The 25,637-nt window shown below is 41.7% G+C and overlaps 1 protein-coding gene across 2 annotated transcripts in view; it reads left to right on the forward strand.

Moving 5' to 3' along the window:
* The first annotated feature begins 1,925 nt into the window (after positions 1-1,925).
* The window catches only part of SH3BGR (SH3 domain binding glutamate rich protein), a 68,664-nt gene continuing 44,952 nt past the window's right edge, over positions 1,926-25,637 (forward strand). The window contains exons 1-3 of one of the 2 annotated variants that reach the window (XM_015092659.3): positions 1,926-2,057; positions 10,319-10,504; positions 22,085-22,165. In XM_015092659.3, the coding sequence (XP_014948145.2) occupies positions 2,013-2,057; positions 10,319-10,504; positions 22,085-22,165 (312 nt within the window). In that variant the 5' untranslated portion in view covers positions 1,926-2,012. The remainder of the gene's footprint in view (positions 2,058-10,318; positions 10,505-22,084; positions 22,166-25,637) is intronic. The other variant, XM_015092660.3, reaches the window with a different exon arrangement.

A 25,637-nucleotide genomic window follows, 5' to 3' on the forward strand; every position in this document is an offset into this window, starting at 1 on the left:
CCAGGGAAGTCCTAAGACTATTAAGAAGACTAAATATAGCCTTCCATCTTTGCCCCAACGCCCTTGATCTTGACTTTGAAACCCATCAGGAGAGTTGGGTGGCTACTATATGGGCTTCTTACTAGAATTTTAATGCTAATGTTTAACAGAATTCAAATTATCTATACAAATAAGACACAGAGAGAGAGCCTGTTACAAACAGATCCCCCTCCCCCCAACGGCTCCAAAATAGTGGAGACAATTTGCTTGTTGATGTCACTGGTGCTGACAAGCAGGCCGCCACCTCCCTGCCTGCTCTAGGGTGTCAGTGAAACCTGACACGGACCTCGGCTTGTCAGCTTCTGTTCTTTAGGAGAAACAGGTGGTAAAGGGAGAAAACTGGAGACAGGCCACTCCTAAAGGAATCTATTGTGTGGCAGCTCACTGCATTTTTTTTTTCCTCAATGAAAAAAAAACATCATTAGTTTTACTTTTTAACTGTATCCATTGGAATTGTATTGGAAGGTTTCATTAAGGTATTCCTCAGAGTAGACTTGAATGTGGGAAGGATGAGTATTCATAAATGATAATGAACAACGACTAAGTATTAATTAGCAAATACATGTTTCAGGGACTTCTCTGGCAACCCACTCCAGTGTTCTTGCCTGGAGAATCCCAGGGACGGTGGAGCTTGATGGGCTGCCGTCTATGGGGTCGCACAGAGTCGGACACAACTGAAGCACTTAGCAGCAGCAGCAGCAACAGCAGCAGCAGCAGCAGCAGCAGCAGCAGCAGGAATAATTTAGGAAAAGGCAGTGGCACCCCATTCCAGTACTCTTGCCTGGAAAATCCCATGGATGGAGGAGCCTGGTGGACTGCAGTCCATCGGGTCGCTAAGAGTATGACATGACTGAGTGACTTCAGTTTCACTTTTCACTTTCATGCACTGGAGAAGGAAATGGCAACCCATTCCAGTGTTTTTGCCTGGAGAATCCCAGGGACGGGGGAGCCTGGTGACTACCGTCTATGGGATTGCACAGAGTCCGACACAACTGAAGCGATTTAGCAGTAGCAGCTGGCACTGCAGTGATTGAAATACCTCTCTGCTAACGCTGGGAGCGCTGGTTCCAGCCCTGGTCGGGGAATCAAGATCACACGTGCCATGCGGTGTGGTCAAAAGATTAAAAAAACACCAAACATACTTTGTACACTAGGTGCCACTACTGAATGGCTTAATAATAAAAATCACGCACCCTTTAAAAACATTATTTAATAACCAACCGCTACTGCTGATCCAGAAGGGATACTCTTTCTTATTAATGACAAACGTACTTTCTTGAGTAAACTTTCATCACTTGTTTCTTTTTTTTTTTCACTCAGCGAAATTTATCTGAAGCAAAAATATAATAAAGCAAGACCTATGTAATGCAGAATTAAAGTGGAGATTCATTAAAGCGGACTCCAGTTGAAGGTCATTTAATTTTTTAATCTGTCATAAAATTTTAAATTAAGGAAGCCCGTCTTTATTTATTTAAAGGCTTCTGTGGCTGTTCTGACCCTTCCTTGTGCGTTTGCCAAAAGCCCTGTAAACAAAGCCTCCTCTGGGACAGAGGTGGTTATCTGGGCTTTTCCAGCTCCTTCCCTTCTCTTCGCCACCCTCCGCCCCGGGCCCCGCCTTCCTCCGCCCCGGGCATCTCCGCGCAGGCCTCTGATTGGTGCAGAGCGCAGCCTTGCCTTTTAGGGACAGTTGTCGGGCTTTTAAAGTGGTAAGGGAAAGGGTGCAGTGACTGCTTTTATCAACCAATCAACTGTTTTCTTGCCAGATCCCCAAATATTCCCGGGCCAATGGAGGGGAGAGCCCAGGATGCCCGGGAGAGGCCGGGCTTAAGTTGAGCCGAGAGGCAGGCGCTCAGACAGCCCTGGGGCCCCGCCAGCCCCCATCTGGCACTTGTCTGTGTCGCTGTCAGAATCTGTCTAGCTCCGCGTTCCCTCGGAGGGGTGTGTTGGGGGGAGTCCTCATTCCGACTCTCAAAATGGTTATCAAAGTGTTTGTTGCCACATCATCTGGGTCCATAGCGGTAGGTGTCTGATGGAATTCGGGGGGGCTTTCTTCTCGTCCTCTTTTCTGAAAAACTCAGACTTGGAAGTAGAAGCAGCGGGTATGGCCCAGCGCTGGACTTACATTTCTTTTTGAGGCGTGTGTGAGTAAGCCTGCGAGCCCTTTGCTCTCTGCCTTGATCTGAATGGTGTAGAAGTGTGTAAAATGTGTGATCTGGGGCAGCTGTGTGTGGAAGGGGATTCGAGGAAAGGGGGTGTGCTGGATGCTAAGACTTTTAATGTGTGATTTGTGTCTATTGTGTCGCATCTTTGATAGAATCAGAGGCGTGGTTTTTTTGTGTGTGTGTGGAATGTTTCTGCCATTCATCCTGTGAGACTTAGACAAATCTAATATTGCAAGTAAATGACACTTTATGTAACAACATTTTTAGCGTATGATGGGCCAGATTACTAAAATGACCCCTGGCTGCAGTGACTTGCGTATGTGGTGTAATCCTAAGGAAAGTGTAAATTTAGCATGTGTAATACTATTATTTGAGGGTAATGATGTCACAGTGAAAAAAACAAACATCTCTGAGGCTACAGATTTAAATGCTCTAGGAATCCAAACAGACCAAAAATAGGTGCTTTATCTGATTTCCTTGGGACAAGGCTGGGAGTCACCCAGCCATCTCTTTAAGTCCAGCCTTCGTTTTGTGCCTTAAGAAATAGGGGTAAGGGAGGGACTCATTTTATCCTTGGAAATGATTCAGGCTTTGATATTAGACTTGAACCTGCAGTGTCTGTCTGGGACTGATATTTGGACCAGCATTTTAGCATCTGCGAGGCTGTGGAGAGAAAACAGTTTTATTAGTCCTGAGAGGTGAAGAGCAGCACAGGGGCTGTTTCCTTTTATATCTGATTCCTGGAACTTCTCAGGTTACAGCTTGGATTTCAGTGGTCCATCAGCCAACATGACACCCTAGGTGAGTGACTGGCCCAGGGAACAATCCTAACAGCAGCTACTGATTGCCTTCCCCCCTCCCCTACCACTCACCTCCAGCCCTGAAAGTTCACACCGTTTCCAGAGAGGACAAGAGGAAAACCTGAGAAAAGAGCCTGGTCCTTCCTTCTGACACAACTGTTCAATGATCTGCTGAGCATCTTTCATGATGTTCTAATTTTATGAAAAAATTCCAAATGTAAAACTGTAAAGTCTTTTATGACTGTTGATGACCTCATAAACTTTGATCTACAAAAAGCACATTTTTGGATTGCTTAGATTAAAAAAAATTATTTTTTTTTTAAAGAAAATGGCTTTTATCATGGAAAAATGGCTTTCATCGTGGGCTTCACATAAGCTATTGACACACTCATTGCTGGAAACTTTTACTGCTAACCTGTCAATCTTCTATATATTCCATAGATCAGGTCTGAGTGACCTAGACATCCTTACGGAGAAGGCAATAGCAGCCCACTCCAGTACTCTTGCCTGGAAAATCCCATGGACGGAGGAGCCTGGTGGGCTGCAGTCCATGGGGTCACTAAGAGTCGGACACGACTGAGTGACTTCCCTTTCACTTTTCACTATCATGCATTGGAGAAGAAAATGGCAACCCACTCCAGTGTTCTTGCCTGGAGAATCCCAGGGATGGGGGAGCCTGGTAGGAGGCCGTCTATGGGGTCGCACAGAGTCGGACATGACTGAAGTGACTTAGCAGCAGCAGACATCCTTAACAAAGACAATGAACAAACAGGTCCTTTCTTAGGATTTTCTGATTTCCTATGTTCTTGAAATTTGGGAACGTGATTTAATTAGCCTGGGAGGATCTGGAGGGGTACTGTTTATTCCAAGATCTTGAGAAATCCAAGTTCATTTTGCTGCTGTAAGCAAATGTTTTGGTGCCACGTGGGTCGATGTGACCTTGAGAAAGTTATTTCACCTTGCTAAGCCTCAATTTCCTTGTCTGTAAAATGAGGATAAGAATAGAACTCAACTCAACTTGCTTAGGAAGTAAGTTAAGAGTGAGGGTCAGCAAGCAAGGGTCAGTAAGTAAGGGTCAGTAAGCCAAGAGTGCCCAGCATGGTGTCAAGTGCTTAATAAATATTATCATTATTAATTCATGCTATAATTATCAACTATTAATATTATAATTGTTATAGCTATTGGATATTATAGTTATTAATGTTAAATGTTAATACTGTTATTAGTAATTGTTAATATTATTGTCTGTTATAATTATTAGTTAATATTAGAAGGTCTTCATCTATGATGATGTTCAGAATAATTATCTCAAGCCACATAAATTGAAGAATTTCTGTCTTATCATAAAGAATAAGAACAGATTATTCCTATGGTGTCTGTGCTAATGATTTTTCCTGGTTGAGGGAATTTCACCCGGAAGTTTCTTTGCAGGACAACTCAGAGCAGCTGCCAGCACTTATGCTGTGTGGATGGTGGTTGGTCTACAAAACTTTTACTCCTAATTTCTTCAGTCTATATGCTTTAAAAATAGGTTCTTGCCTGTGACATCATCAGAAAGAGCATTATGACTTCTGTTGGATGAATGAAATAAATGAAAAAGGAAAATACTGATTGTAATCTCTTGATGAAGATTACATATGCAGTTGTATATTACATCTCTGTTTTAACAGTTGGTGCCAAACTGTGGTTCCATGTTTTACTACTTTAGAGATAGATGTGGGTGAAGAGACCCTGGGAGCAGGAAAATGTTGTGTCTTCGTGTCTAACCATCCCTTCATCCTGAAGGCCATTGCTGCAAGGGTCTGAAGACAAAAGGAGAGAGAGCAGTCCTCCTTGTTTTCAAGATGCACAGCCCCTGAGCCACCATCATTAAGGACAAACGAATGGTGGCTCCTGGATTTCTTTAGTCCTTTTTCCAGTCTTGGGCTTTCCTGGTAGCTCAGATAGTAAAGAATCTGCCCACAATGCAGGAGACCCAGATTCTCTCCCTGGGTTGGAAGATCCCCTGGAGAAGGGAATGGCTATCCATTCTAGTCTTCTTGCCTGGAGAATTTCATGGACAGAGGAGCCTGGTGGGCTACAGTCCACGGGGTCGCAAAAGAGAGACAGTTGAGTGACTAAACTTATCACTTCATAGAGGGAAAAACATAGCTCTTGAATTGATGACTCTGGGTGTGACTCTTGGAAAATTCTTTAATTCACTGCACCTCAGTTTTGTTATCTTAAGATGGTGATCAGAACTCTTGCCTGGTGTGGCAGTCAGGACGAGACAATGAGGTAACAGTGTGCTGCGTGCCTGACTGTGCAGTTACTTGAATTGTGGTGCAAAATGCTTTTCCATGCATTCCTCAGTTCTCACCAGCCCTGGGAGAAAGGCAGCATTCTATCCATTTTGCAGATGGGGTGATGGACAAGCAGAGCTTCTGCTCAGATGACAACCTTCCTGGCCAGGATGAACTCGCAGGTCACCTGTCATTTAGATGCGGCATGCTGTATATTACAGTGCTGCTGCTGCTGCTAAGTCTCTTCAGCCGTGTCCGACTCTGTGCGACTCCATAGACAGCAGCCCACAAGGCTCCGCCATCCCTGGGATTCTCCAGGCAAGAACACTGGAGTGGGTTGCCATTTCCTTCTCCAATGCATGAAAAGTGAAAGTGAAGTCGCTGAGTTGTGTCCCACTCTCAGCAACCCCATGGACTGCAGACCACCAGGCTCCTCCATCCATGGGATTTTCTAGGCAAGAGTACTGGAGTGGGGCACTGCCTTCTCCAGTCACCTCTTTTGGAGAGGTTTCTAACTGTACAGGACAATAAGTGGGAGGTGCCAAGCGAGTGACCCAAAGATCCCTCTGATGCATCATAGTCGCCAACAGTGGCCGGTGACTTCAGGACCCTGAATGACACTTTCTTTTTATTTTTTGATTTATTTTATTGAGGTATAGTTGATTTACCATGTTGTGTTAATTTTTGCTGTATAGCAAAGTGATTCAGTTATATATTCATATACGTTCTTTTTCAGATCCGTTTCCATTATGATTTATCACAGGATATTGACTATGGTTTTCTTGTTTATCCACTCTATATACAATCATTTGCATCTGCTAATCCCAAATTCCCACTCCATCTCTCCCACACCCTTCTCCCCTTTGGCAACCACAAAACTGTTCTCTTTGAGAATGACGCTTTCTTATGAGTCAATGTAACAGGATAAGAAAACAGAGCTTTCTGAGCTTGCACCGAGGTCCCGAAGGCTCCAAGTGACACAGACCTGAGGACCCCAGACCCTCCAGAGGGGCTGCTCAGAAGGGTGAGGCAGCCTTGGCCGTGGCACCCTGGAGAGGGGAGAAAGTGTGAGGCATGCAAGGAGAAGTGTGTCTGTGGTGAGGACTGTTGAGGGGCTCTGCACCACCCCTCCCCTTGAAGCCATGAAGGGGAGGTCTCCTCTGGGGGCTGATGTTGTGTCCCTGGGGTCAGCTTGGGAGGCCATGTGGAGAAAAGCTGTACATTGACTGCAAGGAGTAGGGAGTGTGTAGTGGGGTTCCTTGAACAAGGGTCCACCAAGGGGGTGTTGTAGGAGAGTGCACCCACACTCAAATGAGTATCAGAGTGTGGGCAAAGGCCACATGCCAGCTAGGTGAAGTCACGTGCTCACCCCTCCCTCTGGGCTCATCCTAAGACCCTTCTCCAGCCCCCAGCAGAAGTCAAGTGCTCCAGACAGCTAGGAGAGCAATGCTTTTGACCCATTTTTTTTTTTCTTTTTTCTTTTGACCCATTTTAAGTGATTGGTGTTTGGGAAGTCCAGGATGGCAGATTTTATTTTTCTTCTCTTTTTTTGAATGAGGTGCTGAGAGAGAAACTTTAACGCAATATCATGCTCCCAACAGTCAGTCAACTTTCTGTAGATGTTATTGCTTGTCTTGAGAGGGATAATAGTTAACAGATCGTCCCCTCCTGTTTTCTCCATTTTTGTTTGACTTTCCAGAAGAGAAAAAATAAGTCAGGACTTGGGAAAATGTTCTCCATCTATTTAGAAATTGTGGAATAAAATGAAATCCTTTTCCATCCCACCTCAAGTCCTGAGGCATGATTTTTTAAGTTCTTCTTTTTTATAATTGACATGTAGCTGATTTACAATGTTGTGTTAGTTTCAAGTGTGTTGTATAGTGATTCAGTTAAGTCCTGAGGCATTATTAATAGAGATGGGACTCTCGTCCGTGGGGAAGTGGACTTCAGCCAGGCTGAAGGTTTTTGAGGAGCAAGGAAGAAGGGTTTGAACAGAACAGAGAATGTTGCCTTCTGAGTATTGAACTAAAAGGAAAGCTACCTGAAGTAAGGATGTCTCTACTCTTTGAAACAGCAAAGTTATCTCTGAAAATAACTAAAGGAGTAAGTAATTTATAAAGTGACATAAGTAATTATGAACAGGTTGGAGAGTATGTAGAGAAAACATGATTAATTAAAGTAATTTAGTCCAACAACCTGTTGTCATGTCTGGTGGGATTTTCTGATATTCAGAAACTCTGCCATGAAGCCCGGGAATACGGAGTCCAGTAGAAAGACCAGGAGGTTTGGGATTCCCCTAGCGTAGCCTTGGGGAAGCTCACCCTGGTGGGGAGGTAAGCAGTCTGTCCATTGGTTCTGAGAGATGTGACTCTCAGGAATGTGCCCAAGTGCTTATGCCAGATTCTTAAGGGACCTTCCATCCTTCTATTCCTTTCTGTATGACTTCTGTTTTTATTTTTTGTCTGTGCTTGCCCCAAACTGAAATAGATCCCTTGGCCTGAGTCTTATGGATTAAATGTTGTATTGTAGCTAAGAGCAGCCTTTAATTTATTGACCTAATGCTTTTAGTTGCTTTATCTTTGTTATGTTGATGGTGCAAATGTTAATTAAGAAAATGTATGATTAACATTTATATATGGGTATATGTAATTTATATACAAAAATTTATATATAATTTATATTTAGGTAAGTATTACATGCTCAGTCATGTCCAGCTCTTTGTAACTCCATGGACTGTAGCCTGTCAGGCTCCTCTGCCCTTGGGATTCTCCGGGCAAGAATACTAGAGTGGGTCACCATTCCCTTCTCCAGAGGACCTTCCTGACCCAGGGATGTAACCCAGGTCTCCTGCATTGCAGTCAGATTCTTTACCATCTAAGCCACTAGGGAAGCCCATAATTTATATTCACTGTGCATTAATTAAAATTATAAAACAGTAATTTATATTAATTAAATTATTAAACAGTAACATTATACTTATAATTAATATGCTATGTGAGTGAGTGAAGTCGCTCAGTCATGTCCGACTCTTTGCGACCCCATGGACTCCAGCCTGCCAGGCTCCTCAGTCCATGGGATTTTCCACGCAAGAATAGTGGAGTGGGTTGCCATTTCCTTTTCCAGGGGATCTTCTTGACCCAGGGATCGAACCCGGGTCTCCCACATTGTAGATAGACGCTTTACTGTCTGAGCTTATATCTATATATAATCAAGTCACCACCCAAACCAAATTACATAGGGTTTGTTTTTGGTGGTGATTTGATTCCAGGGCATAAGCGTCCATGTGTATCTTTCTTTACCTTACCTTAGGAAAGAACCTCTACACAAAAGTCATTGCTATAATCAATCATTTTGGCAAAAATGAATAAAATAAGAATTTTGGGGAGGTGTATAAATCTCTGAAAGCTCAGTTGGTAAAGAATCCGCCTGCAGTGCAGGAGACCCTGGTTCGATTCCTGGGTTGGGAAGATCCCCTGGAGAAGGGAAAGGCTACCTATTCCAGTATTCTGGCCTAGAGAATTCCATGGACTATACAGTCCATGGGCTTGCAAAAAGTTGGACACGACTGAGTGACTTTCAGTGACTTTTCTAAATCGATAAAGATTTATATCGAATGAATTGGGTTTAAACAAAAGAGGATTTGAATCTAGATGTTGGTTTTAGGATTGGCATGTACCTTTTCAGCATTTGGAATCCTCAGCATCTAGTCCTTCTGCTGATAAACAAGTTACATGAATATGACAAGGGGACTCATCCTAGAAAACATTCTTAATGACTATTTTCATTGTGAGGCAATATTCCAGTCAGAGGACTTAAAATTAAGACATTGGATATTTTTATGTCAAAGAAGATACTAATGTAAACTTTCAGTTTTAAGAAAGGACCATATTGTACCTCTTTATCATCTGTACAAATTTTTTTTTTACCCAAATAGCATCTTATGAATCTATTCATGTGACGAGCTTGGCACCATGTCTTGTGCAGAGTAGGGAATCAATAAGTGAGTATTGATTGGTTTATCCTATTGACCATTCTGAAGTTTCTCCCAGAGTTCTTACAATGTGGTCCACAGTCTGCTGTAAGTTGTTTACCAGTGTTTATAAAAAAGACTGGTGGTCCAGTGGGTAAGACTCCATGCTTCCAAGGCAGCAGGTGCAGGTTTGATCCCTGGTCAGGGAACTAAGATCCCACATGCCCTCAAGTCAAGAAAAAAAAAAAAAGGCATCATGCATTCTGGGAGTGAATTCCTTGACTGAAGAGAGAAAAACTATGACTGAAGAGAGAAAATTGTAATTGTTTCTGGGGAAGGAGTGCTAAGATGGCCGCATTCACAAAGAAATGACATTGGTAGAATACAGTCCCTGCTTGTGAACCACATGTAGAGAAAAGGGCATCTGGGTTTTCTCTTAGGTGTGGCTGCACTTTGATTCTACTTAAAGAGTTGGATGTGAGTAAAAAACAATTATTTTACTGCATTACTCTTCTACGTGCCAGGAGAAATATCCACCAGCTCTTCTAGTTTTTTTCCTGCTCTTCCTTTTCCAATAATCTCCATGTGGACTTCTCAGTTTCCTGTGTTATTTCTAAAGCTACTTTTGTTCAGCATGACTCATGTTCCCATTTTCATAACTGTGAATAGTGCCTTTTAGTTGAGTATACTTGGTATTTAAGTTTCATAGTAAATTGTGTTTTTTTTTCCTTCTTTCTATCATCTTGTCCTTTGTAACCAATCCCTATTTAATTTTTGGATTTAAAGCTTAGCAGAGAATTAAACGTATTTTGAAGACCTCAAATAAAAGCTATGATGATTGCGTCTCTATTCCTATTCGGTTGACTATATCATGATTTAAACATTGATGAGATTAAAATTTCAGAATTTAAATGATTTTTCTGTTGATCCTATGGAATGAAGAAGTGTGGTTGTATGATTTTTCTTGTTTGAATACTTAGCAAAGTTATTGGTATTGTATGGTATAGTTGGAGAACGGGTTTTTACAAAGCAGTCTAACGGTAATCTTTTTCTTCTCATGACTAGATTAGGAAGAAACAGCAAGAAGTTGTGGGCTTTTTGGAAGCTAATAAAATTGATTTTAAGGAGTTCGATATTGCTGGAGATGAAGACAACAGGAAGTGGATGAGAGAAAATGTTCCCGGAGAGAAGAAACCTCAGAATGGGATTCCGCTGCCTCCTCAGATCTTTAACGAGGAGCAGTATTGTGGGGTGAGATTTAGTTTCTCTGAAAATTCTTCTGCAAGTGTGTTTATCAGAGATTGTTTAAGCAGATAAGCTTTGAGGTAGCGTTTACATTTGTTGACATTTTTCAGCTTGTGATCCATTTCTACCATTTGATACCTGGATGGTTAGATCCATGGTGAAGAATAAATAGTTAAGATTTAAAAAGTGATAGAAACAATAAAATGATGATTCAGAAGTTCTTGGGATTCCTTTAGGTTTTTTATTTTATTTTGAAGAGAGGAGGCCACTTGTTCAGGCAAAATAAGCGTTGAGTTGAAAAGACATTCTGTTCAACCTGGTAGGGTACACACACCTGCATCCACGGGCACACGTTCACCTTTGTAAAGAATGATTTGCAGAAGTCAAGTTTTGTGTGAAAGTGAAAGCGTTAGTCCCTCAGTCATATTCAACTCTTTGTGATCCTGTGGCCTGTAGCCTGCCAGGCTCCTTTGTCCATGGAATTCTCCAGGCAAGAATACCGGAGTGGGTTTCCCTTTCCTTCTCCAGGGGGTCTTCCCAACCTAAGATCGAACCTGGGTCTCCTGTGTTACAGGCAGAAAGTTTTGTGTAAATGCATCTAAATAGCTAAAAAACTGTTCTGGACACCCTTCCTCCTTGTGAGGACACAATAAGAAGATGGCCATTTATGAACCAGAGAGGGGCTTACTCACTAGACAATGAATCTGCTGACACCTTCATCTTGGACTTCCAGCCTCCAGATCTGTGAGAAATAAATGTCTGTTATTTGTAAACCACCAAAAACAAAACAAAACCAACAAAAGCTCTTCTGGTATTTAATTATAATAGCAATTTTATTTTGTACATTTAGTCATTCATTTTATCACAAAATCATTTTTTCCTCGGGGTTTGTAGATTCTGCTTAATAAATCAAATTGTTGAAAAGAAACATTTAAAAGCTCAAAGGACTTTGGAGCACGAGAACCGGAGTTAGCTTTGGGGGATCATCTAAGTCTTCCAGGCCATTTTTCAGACTTGGCCATCATGCTTCTGGAAGGCAGAGGGAACTGATTACCCAGAGCTGTGCTGTTTCTGGAGGTTGGAGCCTGGCATAGGATTTTTTCACTCACTTCTTTTATAAAAAACTAATTATTTCTTAAAAATTATAAGCAATTTTTATTTTGTTTTGCTTCACCACATGGCATGTGGGATCATAATTCCTCGACCAGGAATCAAACCTTTGCCCTTTGTCTTGGAAGCATGGAGTCTTAACCACTTGACTGCCAGGGAAGTCACCACCTTTCTCCTTGCTATACAAAACTGCTGGCCCTTTAGCTCAGCTTCTCTTTGTTATTATGTTTCTCACCTAAAGCAAGTGTCATCAAACTACAGCCCGAGTGCCACGGCCTGCAGCTATCTGTTTTGGTGAAAATTTACTGGACATGTCTGCACTAATTCACCACCTAGTGCCTGTGGCTAATTTTGCATGATGGCAGATAGTAAAGTAATGCTCAAAATTCTCCAAGCCAGGCTTCAGCAATACGTGAACCATGAACTTCCAGATGTTCAAGCTGGTTTTAGAAAAGGCAGAGGAACCAGAGATCAAACTGCCAACATTCCCTGGATCATCGAAAAAGCAAGAGAGTTCCAGAAAAGATCTATTTCTGCTTTATTGACTATGCCAAAGCCTTTGACTGTGTGGATCACAATAAACTGTGGAAAATTCTGAAAGAGATGGGAATACCAGACGACCTGAACTGCCTCTTGAGAAACCTATATGCAGGTCAGGAAACAACAGTTCGAACTGGACATGGAACAACAGACTGGTTCCAAATAGGAAAAGGAGTCTGTCAAGGCTGTATACTGTCACCCTGCTTATTTAACTTCTATGCAGAGTACATCATGAGAAATGCTGGGCTGGAAGAAGCACAAGCTGGAATCAAGATTGCCGGGAGAAATCTCAATAACCTCAGATATGCAGATGACACCACCCTTATGGCAGAAAGTGAAGAGGAACTAAAAAGCCTCTTGATGAAAGTGAAAGAGGAGAGTGAAAAGTTGGCTTAAAGCTCAACATTCAGAAAACGAAGATCATGGCATCTGGTCCCATCACTTCATGGGAAATAGTTGGGGAAACAGTGAAACAGTGTCAGACTTTATTTTTGGGCTCCAAAATCACTGCAGATGATGACTGCAGCCATGAAATTAAAAGACTCTTACTCCTTGGAAGGAAAGTTATGACCAACATAGATAGCATATTGAAAATCAGAGATATTACTTTGCTAACAAAGGTCCATCTAGTCAAGGCTATGGTTTTTCCAGTGGTCATGTATGGATGTGAGAGTTGGACTGTGAGGAAAACCGAGTGCCGAAGAACTGATGCTTTTGAACTGTGGTGTTGGAGAAGACTCTTGAGAGTCCCTTGGACTGCAAGGAGATCCAACCAGTCCATCCTAAAGGAGATCAGTCCTGGGTGTTCATTGGAAGGACTGATGCTGAAGCTGTAACTCCAATACTTTGGCCACCTCATGCGAAGAGTTGACTCATTGGAAAAGACTCTGTTGCTGGGAGGCACTGGGGGCAGGAGGAGAAGGGGACGACAGAGGATGAGATGGCTGGATGGCATCACCGACTCGATGGACGTGAATCTGGGTGAACTCTGGGAGTTGGTGATGGACAGGGAGGCCTGGCGTGCTGTGATTCATGGATTCAAAGAGTCGGACACGACTGAGAGACTGAACTGAACTGAACTGAACTGAGAGCTGAGCAGTTGCAACAGAGCCCATCTGACCCGCAAAGCCAGAAACATTGAGATTTGCTATCTTCTCTGGTGATTCAGATGGTAAAGAATCTGCCTGCAAAGTAGGAGTTCCAGGTTTGATCCCTGAGTCAGGAAGGTCCCCTGGAGAAGTAACTGGCAACCCACTACAGTATTCTTGCCTGGAGAATCCCATGGACAGAGGAGCCTGGAGGGCTATAGTCCATGTGGTCTCAGAGTCAGACACGACTGAGCGACTAGATGACATGACGTGACATTTACAGAAAGGCTTTCAGACTTCTCATGTGAAGCATGAATTGTTCTGCTGTTCGGGGTTCATATTACTTTCTTAGGGCTGATATAACAAAATACCACAAACCTGGTGATTCTTATGGACTGTATGTTTGTGTCCCCCTAAATTTGTGTGTTGAAGTTCTAAGGCCCAGGGTGATGGTATTTGAAGAAGGGATCTTTGGGAGGTGACTAGGATCAGATGAAGTCCTGTGGGTGGGGCCTTCATGGTGGGATTAGTTCCCTTATGGGAGGAGGAAGAGGAAGAGACCCCTTTCTCTTCACCATGTGATCACACAGCCAGAGGCAACTGTCTATGAGCCAGGAAGAGAGCAATACTCAATGACGCTGCACCCAGAATACATTTCTGTTAGCAAGCCACCCAGCATATGGTATTTTGTTATGGCATCCCCAGCTGATGGCTACAGTGCTTTAAAACAACAGAAATTTATTCTTTCACAGTTCTAGAGGCTAGAAGTTTTAAATCAAGGTGTCAGTAGGGTTGGTTTGTGCTGCAGGCTCTAAGCAAAAATCTGTTCGGTGCGTCTCTCCTGGCTTCTGGTGGCCGCCGGCCGTCTCTGACATTCCTCCACTTGTTGACACATCCTGTCCATCTCTGCCTCCATCTTTACATGGCCTTCTTCTTGGGGTCTCTCTTTGTCTTCACATGGTTTTCGTATAGGGACAAAAGTCATTGGAATAGGGTCCACCCTAGTCCAGCATGGCCTCATCATAAAAAACTACATCTGTGAATGTAAAAAGAGAAAGTGTTAGCTGCTCAGTCATGCCTGACTCTTTTCGACCCTAGGGATTATAGCCCACCAGGCTTCTCTGTCCATGGGATTCTCCAGGCAAGAATATGGAGTGGGTAGTCATTCCCTTCTCCGTGGGATCTTCCTGACCCAGGGATTGAACCCAGGTCTCCTGCATTGCAAGTGGGTTCTTTACCATCTGAGCCACCACGGAAGCCAATATCCCAATTTCCAAATAAGGTCATTTTCTGAGATTCTGGGTGGACATGGCTTTTGATGGGGAAGTACAGGCTGTGTGAATTTACATGGCTGTGTTAGGCTTCTTCAGAGGCTTAACTTAAAGTCCTGTGGATGTGAGAGTGTTTTCAAACAGGTTTAACGTGTTGAACAATTATTTAGTGGAACTTATGGCCAGTCCCTTGGACTGCAAGGAGATCAAACCTGTCAATCCTAAAGGAAATTAACCCTAAATATTCATTGGAAAGACTGATGCTGAAGCTCCAATACTTTGGCCACCTGATACAAAGAGCTGACTCACTGGAAAAGACCCTAATGCTGGGAGAGACTGAAGGCAATAGGAGTAGGGGGTGGCAGAGGATGAGAGGTTAGATAGCATCAATGACCCTGTGGACATGAATTTGAGCAAACTCCAGGAGATAGTGGAGGACAGAGGAGCCTGGTGTGCTGCAGTTCATGTGGTCACAAGGAGTTGGACATGATTTGGTGACTAAACAAGGAACAAGGGTCCAGTCCAACTCTCTTGTGATTGAAGCTGGGGCTTCCCAGAGTGAGGAAAGTATTTCCTTGGTAAGGGAGGGTCCCTCCCCTGTACACCACACTCCTCTCCCCATACCCTCCAGACTGCTTGGCTTCCGGACATCTCTCCAACCTGACCTGAATTTCTAAGAATTGTGGCTTTTATTAGATAAGGAAAGGGAGAAAAAGTCTTCTTGGGGTGGGGGGCAATGGTGATGGTCAATTTTTATTTTTTTAGAAATTAAAATTTTATTTATTTATTTGTCTGCACTGGGTCTTAGTTGCAGCATGGGGGACCTTTGTTGAGTCATGAGGGCTCTTTCATTGTGGTGCATGGGCTCTCTAGTTGTGGTGTGAGGACTGAGTGGTTGAAGTGTGTGGGCTCAGTTACCTCGTGGCATGTGGGATCTTAATTCCCCAACCAGGGGTCCAACCCACAGTTCCTGCATTGCAAGGTGGATTCTCAACTACTGGGCCACCAGAAAAGTTCGTATAAAATTTTTTTAATAATTGAAAAATGAGTCTGTGCACACAGAAAAATTAAAATGGTTCCAGAGTTGTCCACAGTGGAGATGATTCTTCCTCCCATTTTAGACCCCTCTAGTTCCTTTTTCTGAGGTGGGCCAACTTTATGAGCCCACCACCTGGGAAGTTACACCTGGCCCCACTCAAGAGAGCACTCTGCTTGTTTTAACACACTACTGTTGCTGTCTTGAAATTCATAATGATTTTTGAAAAAGGATTGCCTTGTTTTTGTCAGTTTATTTTTATCACTTTATTTGCACTGGGCCCTGCAAATTATGTAGCTGTCCTGCTTTGACCCACCAATGTTGGCAATTTCTTGTATGGCCTTCCATGAATTTTGTATGTGTATTAACCATTGTTAATCACTTAAAAAATGGGAATAAACTCTATACACTTTGTTCTTTTCACTTAATAACTATCTCAGAGCTGTATATAATAACTGTATTGCAGAGCTGCACATATTCTTTTTAAAAAGGTTTTTAAAATTTTATATTGGAGTATATAGTGTGTTAGTTGCTCAGTTGTGCCTGACTCTTTGCGACCTCATGGCCTGTAGCCAGCCAGGCTCCTTTGTCCATGGGGTTCTCCAGGCAAGGATACTAGAGCGGGTTGCCATTTCCTTCTCCAGGGGATCTGCCTGACCCAGGAATTGAGCCCATGTCTCCCGCTTTGCAGGCAGATTTTTTTTTTTTAAACCACTGAGCCACCATGGAAGCTCAGGAGGGGATTGGTGGGTCACATATTCTTTATTTCAATGGTTGCAAAACGTCCCATTGGATATGACATAATTAATTGGCACAGTTCTCTAACGGGAAACATTCAGGTTGTTTTCAGTTTCCCTCTGGCTCAGCCTGCAATGGAGGAGACCTGCATTCGACTCCTGGGTTGAGAAGATCCCCTGGAGAAGGAAATGGTAACCCACTCCACTATACTTGCCTGGAAAATCCCATGGATAGAGGAACCTGGCAGGCTACAGTTTGTGGGATTGCCAAGAATCGGATACGACAAAGTGACTTCTCTTCTAAGCTACAGACGATGCTGCAGAAGTCTCTTTACACGTACAGAACTTTGTGTTCATTCTGGGTATATATATAGGATAAATTCCTAGAAGATGCGCTGAGTTACAGCATATATGCATCTCACATTTCAATAGATATTAAATCTGGACTGTAGTTGCACCAGTTTATATTTGGGTGTGGCTGGTTTCCTGTGACTTCGACAATACTCTATATGCAAACTTAATTTGTTAGATGAAAAATGTGTTCTCACTGCTTTGACTTGGATTTCTGTCTTTATTGCAGAGGCTGAATATCTTTTCCTGTTTATAAGCTTTCTGTGTGTGTGTATGTTTTTTTTTTTTGACTTTCTACTTTTTCTCTTTGGTTCCAGGTAATATTCATTGGCTTGTGAGAATCTTTACTTGTGATGGAAAGTAGCCCTTTCACTACCATAGATGTTGCAAATATTTCCCTATGTTTCTTATTTGTCTTTTGACTTTTTGAAGTGGTTTTTTTTTGGAATGCAGGGCTTAACATTTATTTTCTGTAGACAGTTTATTAATATATTTTATAGTTCCTGCACTCTATGTCTTGTTTAGAAAATCATTTAGCATTTTAATATCATTAAAGGAATCATCTCATTTTCTTCTAGTACTTTTCTAGTGAAAGTAGAATTTTAAATCTCTTACTTTTTCTTATTTTCACTGTCCTTTTCAGTTAAGACTAGTTACAATGGAGACGATACTGAAGTCTTTTCTTTCAACCTATGTTTATCTCAGAATAAAAATTCTGTAGTTACTTTCTGCTGTAGAAATAGAACTTCAGAGGCATTTCTTGTTTCATTTTACTGTCATCTAGCAATGCTTTCTGTATTAACTGTGGAAGAAGAAAAGATTTCCCAACTAAGAAAAAAGACTTCTATTTTTAAGATGTGTTTTCCTGTTATAAATACGGCTCTAATGAGATAAGCATACAAATGATTTTATGTTTAGCTGTTTTGAATTCTTTCTGCATTCAGAGAGGTATTAGTAGTTTTTCTTACTAGCAGCTTTGCTAAACTTGCTTTTCTGCAATCTGTGGATACTCCCAACAAATGCGGCAGAGGACTTTGTTTTCAGAAAGAAGGTAAAATGACTATTTGTATTGCAGATTCCAATTTTAAAAAGAGACTCAAAGTTCTGAAGGACGTGTCAGGTTTAAAATGGCATAGTTGTTCAGTTGCTAAGTCATCTCCAACTCTTTGCATGCAACCCCAAGGACTGCAGCACACCAAGCTTCCCTGTCCTTCACTATCTCCCAGAATTTGCTCAGACTCATGTCCCTTGTGTCAAGGATGCCAGCATAAATCTACTCAGTATTCTGTAATAGCCTATATGAAAAAAGAATCTGAAAAAGAATGGATATATGTCTATGTATAACTGAATCCCTTTGCTATGCACCTAAAACTAACACAGCACTGTGAATCAATTATCCCCCAATATAAAATGAAAATTAAAAAATAAAGTAATAAACTTGCTTTAAAAAATAAAATGGCATAAATATGAATGGTTAACATATCTTTCCACATGATAGAAATGTGGACCATCAGAATAAGGCTATCATTTAAGCTGACTCAATGGCCTCTGTGAATTCTCAAATGATGATGGCAGCAGCTGGAGGGGACCTCAAGGGCAAGCAGTGGCTTTCTCTGCACCAGGTCAGAGCAAGGCTGGTGTCGTGGGTGGTTCTGTGTACCATCGTGTCCCTGCCAGCCTGAATTCCTGCTGCTCTGGGCAGAACAGATGAAGATGTTATCTCGAGGGCATGGCAGACAACCTCTAGCTACAGAAAGGGGACACCACCAGGAAGCCAGGCCCAGTGGAGGCCAGGTCACCCGCCTGGCAGAAAAATACTAACAGGAAGTAGCAGACTTGTTTGCTGATGCCAAGTTGGAGTCTGTGCATTTTCACCAATGTGAGCGCTGGGGTGCCTGCCTGGTCCTGAGCACAGCTAAAAGGGTCTTCGACCATGCAGCATAAAGGCAAATATGTCTGGGGACTCAGGGCAAGAAGAGGGGACAGGATGCCTGCCTGATTAGGGCAGGGGGAGGGTGTTTTCAACACACTGATGTTACTGAACATGCTGTTTTACTTTTTAATTTTTTTCAATATGATGGCAATTTTATTATATCTTACATATAACTTTGATAGTGTACCTATCAACATAATAAAAGTTATCTTTTGTTTTGCCATTATGGTCAAGTTCTTTGCTTTTTAAATTAATTAATTTGTCTATTTTTGTCCAAGCTCAGTCTTCATAGCTGTGCACGGGCTTTCTCTAGTTGCGGCAATCAGGGGCTACCATCTAGTTGTGGTTCATGGGCTTCTCACTGCGGTAGCTTCTCTCATTTCTGAGCACAGACTCTAGGCATGTGGGCTTCAGCAGTTGGTGGCACATGGGCTTAGTGGCTCTGCGGCATGTGGGATCTTCCCAACTAGGAACAGGGATCCAACTGGTGTTCCCTGATTGGCAGGCAGATTTTCAAATACTGGACAACCAGGGAAGTCCTTTTTTTTAAAAAAATTTTATTGAAGTGTAGTTGAGTTACAATGTTGTGTTAGTGTCTGGTATATAACAAAGTGACTCAGTTATACATGTATTTGTTTTCATATTCCTTTCCATTATGGTTTATCACAGGATATTGAATATAGTTCCCTGTGCTATAACTACTACTTGACTACTTGTTAGTTACTCGTCATCTCCAGTTCTTTGTGACCCTATGGACTGTAGCCCACCAGGGTCCTCTGCCCATGAGATTCTCCAGGCAAGAATACTGGAGTGGGTTGCTATTCCCTTCTCCAGGGGATCATCCCAACTGAGGGATCGAACTGCAGGGGAATTCTTAACCACTGTGTCACCAGGGAAGCCTGAGAGAAGATGGCATCATGGATATTTGAAGCACTGGGTGACATCACCCCCATATCTCTGGTCCCTCTAAGAAGGTTTTAATATTTGTTTTTATCTGACCTCCCTCAAGGGCCTGGGAGTCAGGGCTGGGGTCAAGTGAAATGGAACCTTTGTGAGTTATAAACTCTTTTCACTTTTATATTGGTAACATGTATTTTTAAATTTTATGAAAAAAAAATGACCACAGCAGACAATTAAAAATTTTTTCCTATGTAACAAAATAAACCACCAACTCTGTATCAACCCCTCTGGTACTTAAAAGTTGTTCTAAACCATGCACCCTGACTCCCTGTGGCAGTTCCATGAAGACACACAGAAGGCATTCTTCGACTGTGGCCATTAGTAAAGAGATTGTCTAGCTCTTTATGTTTGTATGTCTTCTTCTGTATATCTTTTGAATATTCTTCTATTGAGTTTTTGCCTTTTCCTTATGATGGAAGAGGGAAAAGCATAATATATATACTAGTATTATACATTAGTTTAATATATATAAATATATTATAGTTATATATATACATGTTTTATATATATATGTGTTGTTAAGAAGAGCAAAAAATTGTGAAATCCATCCAAAATTTAGCAAGAGATGTCTGGAGAAAATTTGCATGTTAGTGAGAGACTTTATTTTCTCGGGCTCCAAAATCACTGTGAATAGTGACTGCAGCCATGAAATTAAAAGACGCTTGCTCCTTGGAAGAAAAGATTTGACAAACCTAGACAGAGTATTAAAAAGCAGAGACATTACTTTGCAACAAAGGTCCACCTAGTCAAAGCTATGCTTTTTCCAGTAGTCATGTACAGGTATGAAAGCTGGACCATAAAGAAAGCTGAGTGCTGAAAAATTCATGTTTTTGAACTGTGGTGTAGGAGAAGACTTTGGAAAGTCCCTTGGACTGCAAGGAGATCAAACCAGTCCATCTTAAAGGAAATCAGTCCTGGATATTCATTGGTAGGACTGATGCTGAAGCTGAAGCTGCAATACTTTGGCCTCCTGATTTGAAGAGCTGACTCATTGGAAAAGACCCTGATGCTGGGAATGATTGAAGGCAAAAGGAAAAGGGGGTTGGCAGAGGATGAGATGGTTGAATAGCATCACTGACTCAATGGACATGAATTTGAGCAAATTCTAGGAGATAGTGTGGGACAGAGGAGCCTGGTGTGCTGCAGTCCATGGGGTCACAAACAGGCAGACATGACTTAGTGACTGAACAACAACAACTTACTACTACTACTAATGCATCCTATCATGTAATCTTTAGCAACAACTAGTAAGTGTGTATTCTGGGAATCAATGAGTATTTCTAATACCAAAGATTCACTCACAGTATGTGATATCTCCCTTAAGATATGAGGCAGCTTACAAAAATTCATTCAGTACCAAAGAAGAAAATAATTACAGAGAATCAGGGTGACAGGTAGGAAAAAAGCAAAGCTTTGGATAAGATGAACACACAGGAATTACATAAGATTTTCTTCTTAACATAGGTGGCCTGTCTTTGGTTTTAAGCTCTTAACACATGTCAAAGGAGGGTAGGCAGTAGCAAGACCACATGTTTGCGAGTTCTGTTCAGTTCAGGCCAGACTAACCCTGTACTGGTTGAGCCTATGGCAACACTGTTGAAACTGCGTTATGGCCCCAGTGATAAAGACTGGCAACAGGAAAGTGGACTGGAGGAAGATCTTTTATGTTTTAATGATAAAAAGTGAAACTCTTCCGAGCTATTGACTAACACACTGCTGGAGAGTTGGCTTAGGGCAGGACCCACCTGGTGAAGGACTGACTTGAGTGTGGCCTGGCCTGGGTGGGGGTGGGGGGAAAGGCGGATCTTTATGGAGCTTCTAATTTCCATCTGCTGCTAGGTTTCTAATCATTCTACAGTTTTGCCCCTTTGGGCAAAATGAGCATGCTTCTAAACCCTCTATAATCTTGCAGCTCCTGGTATTGGAAGAGCCTGAGACAAGTCTAGTCCCTTGATGGTGATTTAGTCACTAAGTTGTATCTGACTCTTTGCAACTCTATGTACTGTAGCCCACCAGGCTCCTCTGTTGTTGGGATTTCCCAGGCAGGGATACTGGAGTGAGTCACCATTTCCTCGTCCAGGGGATCTTCCTGACCCAGGGATAGAACCTGGATCTCTTTCATTGCAGGTGGCTTCTTTACTGACTAGAAGCTACTATAATAACAGCACAGAAATCTTGTTTTAGTCCTGCGTTGTTTGGACCCTAATCAGGGTCTGAACCCATAGGACCAAATTATAAGGAAACCAGCTAAAGATGTGAAACTTTTAGAGAAGATTTTCCCTATGTATGTTTGAGTCTTGTCAGTAATTCCTGAGCCGGAATACTGTGTGTGTGTGTGTTCTCACTATACTATAACAGGCACAATGAAGGTGTGTAAAAACAAATGTAAACTTCATGGTTCAATTTCCCAAATTTGGGAATTTATCATCTTTGGCAAAGCGAATAAACTTTTGTGTTAGCTCCTCACTTTATGACTAATAAATAAGAAAGATTAACTTAGGTCAATGTACTGGCTCACACGTGTGCATTGGGTTTAATCTTTCTTTTTCTTTGCTTCAAGGATTTTGACTCTTTCTTTTCTGCAAAAGAAGAGAATATTATTTATTCCTTCCTTGGCTTGGCTCCCCCTCCAGGCTCAAAGGTAAGCTTGAGCACCCCCATGGGGTTTGATATAGGTCATAAGTGAGGATAAGATCAGCATCCGAGACTGTTAAATAAATAATGATCTTTAAATTAACATGATTGTAATATACTTCTTTTTCTTATGCAGAGATATCATGCATGGGTTCTACTAAAACATATTTCAGAACTATACTTTTATTGTTTTTGAGGTTTACACCCTGTTATAATAAGTTTTCAGAGAAGGCAATGGCACCCCACTCCAGTACTCTTGCCTGGAAAATCGCGTGGATGGAGGAGCCTGGTGGGCTGCTGTCTATGGGGTTGCACAGAGTCAGACACGACTGAGCGACTTCACTTTCACTTTTCACTTTCATGCATTGGAGAAGGAAATGGCAACACACTCCAGTGTTCTTGCCTGGAGAATCCCAGGGATGGGGGAGCTTGGAGGGCTTCTGTCTCTGGGGTCGCACAGAGTCGGACACGACTGAAGCGACTTAGCAGCAGCAGCAGCAGCATAATACATTTTACATACCTAAGTTAAGAAATACTGCATTCAATAATTTTAAGTGTGTTAATTGAATATGTAAAAATATAAATTCTCAGGTTATATCTATGAAATTATTTTGTTATGAATTTTTTATAACAGCTTATGTTAGTTAATTTAATAGTGATATATACTCCTCTATTATTTCTGTTTAAAATAAATTGAATTTTGCCTTTTCGCATCTGGTATGGAGGGAAAAAGTATGATCTAGACTCATAAATAAATTTCATAAGGTTTTTTTCCCCCCTCTGGTGTTGTTTCATCTTTAATTATGTATTATATATCATTGAAATAAAGAATTATGCTAATAACACAAGTACATGAATTTTAGTGTTTGCTGGAGATCATTGGGCTTTATTCTTTACTTTCATTGAAATCCTTACCTCTACCAAGCATCTCATACCTGATTCTCCATAGAGACAAGCACACATTTATCTAATTCATTTATTTCTTAGTTAATTTGTTTGTGCCCTGCTTCATTTCAAAAGAGATTTTTGTGAAAGTTAATTCTCACACAATTAAATTCTGAGTTCCCCCCAAAGGCTTACCTTACAGAGATGGGTGTGTCTCAGAGGCATGTGGTGTGCTGTCTTCCACGTGTCTACATTCTTCAGGTAATAATGCCTGAGGTCTCTTTTATGAAGTTTAACAGATTCTGTCTCCAAATGGTAATGTAGATTTCCCAGGTGACTAATGGTTCTATAGGAGGATAAAGCCTCCTATTAAGATAATGAAACACCTTTCTGGCTTTGGTCAAATTAAATGCAACATATTTCGTACATTTTATTAACAGCTTTAAAAAGTCCTAAAAGTTATTACACACAATTCAATCATTTTTATTTCATGAAAGAGTTTGTTAACTGAGTCACATTAGCTTAGCTAGTATGTTTAAGAGATGGTGCCTTAGTGTTAGGATATATTTCTTGGTAGGGACACTCAGGTCCCTGGGATCTTGAAAAGGAAAGGAAGGGTGGAGGGAAGAGTGTTTCAGGGAAAGGTAAGAGCAAAGGCCCTGAGGCAGCATAGAGCTTGGAGAAGACCTGCTTGATGGCCATGAGGCCTGAGTCCCTGGAGTGAGGGGAACAGATACATGGGATGCAGGGGTGGCATGTGGGCAGCCTGTGGCTTACTGGGGTGCTCTGGAATCTATCTTAGGTGTGTGAAGACATAAGAGTTTTTAAGCAGAGGAATAAAGTGATCTTATTTCCTTCTTAGAATTCTTTTGACTACAATAGGATGAATGGATTGAAGTGGGATGAATGACTATAGATGTTATGGTGGCTTGGATTAGGCTGGTGGGGATAGGATGGTACAGAAGTGGATGACTGTAGTGCCTGTTCTGAAGGAAGAATGCTGGTAAGAATTGCTGATGGACTGAATCAGCGATGAGCATGTTGGACAGCAAAGAGATGTATTGCAGGCAGATTTGTTACCATCTGAGCCACCACAAAGGGACCCCACTATTTGCAGTGCAGTCTGGGCTAGAACCTTCGTTGCTGTCATTATTGCTCAGTGTTTATGTGTGTGCATGGCAAAGTCCTTCAAGTCTCCTTTGGGAAGACAGACACTTGGTGATTTATGGAAACGATATTATTTGTCACAGTATCATTTTGTAGTAAACAACATCGTGAAGAAGTGTCAGCAAGGAAATCAATCTTGCTCAAGCTAAAAATAGATATTCTTGACTATTGTGGAGAAAATGTATACTTATAAAATGATATTCAGCATTATAAGCAGAACTGGTTTTTTTGTCTAAGGCAGGCTATTCCAGGCCAAGTACCGGGCTGGTTTTCCTAAGAGGGCTTTGTGAGTAAGCACTGTCTCTGTAAAGTCAACCTTAGTTCTTCACAGGCATCTGTTCATATCTGATTCAATGAACATCATTCTTCTATTTTTAATTGAAGTATAGTTGATTTACAATGTTGTGCTAATCTCTGCTGCAAAGTGACCTAGATATATACATATCTACATTCTTTTAAAATGTTCCTTTCCATTATGGTTTATCCCCATAGATTGGATATAGTTCCCTGTGTTATACAGTAGGACCTTGTTGCTTCTCCATTCTAAATGTAATAGTTTGCATTAACCAGCCCCAAACTCCCAGTCCATCCCTTTCCCCCCCACCCCTCTCTCTGCCTTGGCAACCAAAACCCTGATCTCTAGGTCTGTGAGTCTATTTCTGTTTTGTAGGTAGGTTCATTCTTTTTCATGGCCGAGTAGTATTCCACTGTATATATGCACCACATCATTATCCATTCATCTATTGAGGGACATTTACGTTGTCTCCATGTCTTGACTATTGTGAACAGTGCTGTTATAAACATAGGGGTGCATATATCTTTTTGAATTGTAGTTTTGTCCGGGTATATGCCCAGAAGTGGGATCATGTGATAATTCTATTTTTACTTTTCTGAGGAACCTCCATACTGTTTTCTATAGTGGCCACACTAACTTGCATTCCCACCAACAGTGTAGGAGAGTTCCCCTTTCTCCAGACCATCTCCAGCATTTGTAATTTGTAGACTTTTTAGTGGTGGCCATTTTGACCCTTGTGAGGTGGTACCTTGCAGTTTTGATTTGCATCTCTCTGATACTTAGTAATGTTGAGCATCTTTTCATGTGCCTTCTGGTCATCTGTACATCTTCTTTTGAGAGTGTCTATTAAGGTCTTCTACCCATTTTTCAATTAAGCTGTCTGTATATTTTGGAGATTAAGCCCTTGTCAACTGTATCATGTGCAAATATTTTCTCCCATTTGGTAGGTTGTCTTTTTTTTTTTTTTAATGTATTTCCTTTCCTGAGAAAAAGCTTGTAAGTTTGGTTAGGTTCCATTTGTTTTTATTTCTATTGCCTTGGGAGACCAACCTAAGACATTTATATGATTTATGTCAGAGAATGTTTTGCCTATGCTCAGTGAGCCTCATTCTTAATAACACAGACGCAAGGC

The sequence above is a fragment of the Ovis aries genome, chromosome 1 (genome assembly GCF_016772045.2).
Source record: "Ovis aries strain OAR_USU_Benz2616 breed Rambouillet chromosome 1, ARS-UI_Ramb_v3.0, whole genome shotgun sequence".
NCBI lineage: Eukaryota > Metazoa > Chordata > Mammalia > Artiodactyla > Bovidae > Ovis > Ovis aries.